At 49.1% G+C, this 3336-nt stretch overlaps 1 protein-coding gene across 1 annotated transcript; it reads left to right on the top strand.

Moving 5' to 3' along the window:
• The first annotated feature begins 572 nt into the window (after positions 1–572).
• On the top strand, positions 573–2184 carry RBM43 (RNA binding motif protein 43). The gene is made up of 3 exons (XM_010140395.1): positions 573–768; positions 1265–1359; positions 1441–2184. Exons 1-3 carry the CDS (start codon positions 573–575, stop codon positions 2182–2184), a joined length of 1035 nt encoding a protein of 344 aa, XP_010138697.1.
• The last annotated feature ends 1152 nt before the right edge of the window (positions 2185–3336 follow it).

Raw genomic sequence — 3336 nt, forward strand, 5'->3', positions numbered from 1 at the left:
GCCCCTCAGCCCATTTTGCCCCAGACCCTGCCCCAGCTCCGCTGCCCTTCTCTGGACACGCTGCAGCCCCTCAGTGTCCTTCTGTGAGTGAGGGACCAAAACTGAACCCAGGATTCGAGGTGTGGCCTCCCCAGTGCCCCCAGTACAGGGGGATGGTCTGAATCTGACCCTTCCTCTCTCAAAAGACAACTGAACAGTTCCTGCAATCATAGCTTCTCGTTCTCTTCTGATTTGGGGTATTAGAATCAGAGGAAAGAGCCCTGTCAGTGTGACAGTGGACCCTTCACTTGAGAAAGTCAATTTTAGTTCTGATTTTCACTGCTCTAAGGACAGAAGGTACCGAGAGGGTGTGAGTTGCTCCCGGGTCAGTCTGTTCTTCATTGCGCAGCAATGTGAAGTGCTCGAGGGAGCCCGGCGTCCCCTGAAATCTGAGCCGGCAGTTCTCTGAACTACCCACTGACCGCTCACCTTGTCTGTGCCAGGAAGGGGAGTCACTCTGCGAGGGGGTGAATCCAGGTGTCCTCCGCGGGTGCTCCTCGCCTTACCGTGTGCCGTGTCTCTGTGCGCAGGCCATGGGACGAGCTGCGAAATCAGCCAGGACAGTTGTCATCGCCGGCGTTCCAGACGGCCTCCTGCACGACGAGGTCATGGCTGACATCCTGGTGATTCACTTCCAAAAGTCGAAGAACAGCGGCGGAGATGTGGAAGAAGTGCAGTATCCAACCAGGAACAAAGGAGTCGCCTACATCACTTTTGAAGATCAAGAAGGTAATTAATTTGCTGTAGTAAATACAGCCATCCCCTGGAGAACTAGCCCTGGTGTGTTCACCCAAAACCGAACGATTTTAAGTGGTTTCCTTGATTATATAGAGGTGGGAGATGAAGCACCTCCCTTTTAGTCAGACAGAGTTTTAGGACTTTATTTGTGTTCAGCAAAGTCGTGGTTCTGAACTGGCTTCACTGAAAGCATTTATTATAAAGAGTAAATTTATACCAGATTTTTTAATTTTCATTTATAACACAGATCATTTTTGTAGTGTAGAATAAATTTCTGACAATTAATGCTCTGAAAAGACAGGCCTCTGCCTCTCTCTGAACAATTTTTGTCGCTACCACATAAAATATTAGGCAAGAGTATTGCGTGTGTTTATGGGAAGTTGTCAGGGAAAGCACCGAGAGAGGAACAGCGTGACGTGTTCCGCCATCAGGCTGCCAGTGGCGCGTTCTCTTACTGCACCACGCGTGAATGTGGCTTTTTCTTCAGTTGTAGAGAGTGTTCTGAAGAAGGATGAACACCGGCTGGAAGACAGGCGGCTGTCCGGATACTACCTGCTGAAAGTCTCCCGGTACTGTGAACACGTAAGTGCCGTCGTGATTTCTCCAGCTGTACCTCCACTGCTACCTTGACCATCACTTAGCTTCTCTAATTCAAAATTCCAGGTCTTCAGCTCGGTCACGTCTCTCCTCAACATGTCCATTTTCAAAGATCAGTTTAATTTAGAAGATCTGGTGCAAGAAATTAAAAAGAAGAGCACAGCTTTGAGCTTTGGGCCTTTGCAACCCAACGGGCTTCTTGCTGTGGAGGGGCCGTTTCCAGCAATCAGATCGCTAAAGGACTTTCTCTTACTAAAAGCAAAATCTGTTTCCAAGGAGGACAGAAGAGAAGAGAGTAAGGCCCATCAGAGACCGAGGAGGAGGCTACAGCAGCACAGAGTTACCACGCAGACGAGTCATTTCGTTCATGATGCCGATGGGGTAAAACAGACGGTTGTTCTTGACACAGATGTGTATCACTACATGAAGCATTTTTGTGCTGGGACATTGCTCGCCAATGATGACGTTGTCATCTCTGATGTCACTGATGGCGATACCACCACCGTGTGTATTGAGGGCGCGGGGAGTAGGTCTGGTGCTGGGCAGGTGTTAAGAGCCAAAGAGAAAATTGAAAAACAGTCCGCAGAACTCTATCATACTTTACGTAAAGAAAGGATCCGCTTTGGGGAGGGCGGCAGGGTTGTAAAGGAGCGATACAAGTGGGCGTGTAGTCGTGTAAAACCCCGCTACCCTCGTGTCCTGATCACTCCTTATGACACCCACATCGATGTCATCGGCAGTCCTTCGGAGATTTTTGAGTTTACCAAGGAAGTGAGCGATGTGATTCGGAGCCTGGTTCAGTCCCGGTAGAAAGTTCATGCTGTTCGGACATCGCGCTTCTCATACGGGCCCTGCTGGGGCCAACACACTTCTCCCAGCCACAGGCCAGGAAGTCCACACACGAGACTCCCCAGACAGCGAACTAAGTTCAGACCAGGACACAAATGGTCTCTGTAACTCTCCTGAGCTCAGTCTGAAGAAATTAGGCCTCTCCTCTCCGGACACAGGCATCTTTTTCCTTCCGCTGGCTGCGTTTTGGGTGGATGCTCATTCTGTCTTGCTGTCAGGGAGCATATGATGGGAAACAAGGATTTTTTCTGGAAGAGCTTTGACTCTTGAGGAGATGACAGGCTTCTTAAATTCACAGCCTTGTCATGTCCTGAGAAAGACCTTGGAAGGTGGCATTGGAAGGTCTTGACAGTAAAAAATAAGAGAGTTTGTTTTCCTAGGAGCAATAACACATTATTTTTCCAGCTGAACCAGCACCTGCAGCGTCCCTTGACAGCGTGATGTGAAAATCTTGGGGTGCTCAGTCTTTTGAATCTGATTCTTTTTATGCAAATCCATTTCTGCCTCCATTAGAAGGGTCCAAAAGCTCATCCTAATTTAGGCTTTTCGTAAAACCAGTGTAGAATTTACCGTGTGATACCAGCGTGGTCAGAATGCTTCATCAAAACATACAGAGCACTGGCTTTTTTTGTCTTATGTGCGGGAAAAGTTTGAAGTTTTTATGCCATTAAAGAAATTAATGATGCAAAATGTCGCGTCCGTGTTCCTTTAACCAGCCCCCAGACTCCTGGCTGATGCCCAAACCTAAAGCTTCAGAAATGCTTCAGGCATTTTCTTCTCGTGACTGATCGTCCATTACAATTAGGCCAGCGAAAGAGAAAGTTGTTCAGCTGGTGCCAAAGCTGCGCAGTAAAGCACAGTCTCAAAGCGGGAAGAGGATGAGCTTTTTTTTTTAAGGACTTTGCTGGACTGGAGCGGGGTGGGGTGGGGGAGTGGTACTTAAAGGTTTCATCTCTTCCAAGTTGCCCCACGGGCAGTCCGTTCACCGAGGGGTGGAGATGGGGCTGAGGGTGGGTGCCCAGTGCCTCCGGGGCGCAGGCAGCTCTCCGGGGCTGCTCTGGGGGCTCTCCATGGAGCTTAAACAACGATGGAAGTTTTTCAACCCTGTCAAAG

This window comes from Buceros rhinoceros, unplaced genomic scaffold (assembly GCF_000710305.1).
Source record: "Buceros rhinoceros silvestris isolate BGI_N320 unplaced genomic scaffold, ASM71030v1 scaffold33247, whole genome shotgun sequence".
In the NCBI taxonomy this organism is placed as follows: domain Eukaryota; kingdom Metazoa; phylum Chordata; class Aves; order Bucerotiformes; family Bucerotidae; genus Buceros; species Buceros rhinoceros.

Bases quoted from the DNA above. Each gene is read 5' to 3' on its own strand.
- RBM43 (XM_010140395.1), top strand. From the start codon at position 573: ATGGGACGAGCTGCGAAATCAGCCAGGACAGTTGTCATCGCCGGCGTT. The intron at 769-1,264 runs GTAATTAATTTG...CTTTTTCTTCAG, and splicing joins CACTTTTGAAGATCAAGAAG to TTGTAGAGAGTGTTCTGAAG. The intron at 1,360-1,440 runs GTAAGTGCCGTC...TCAAAATTCCAG, and splicing joins TCTCCCGGTACTGTGAACAC to GTCTTCAGCTCGGTCACGTC.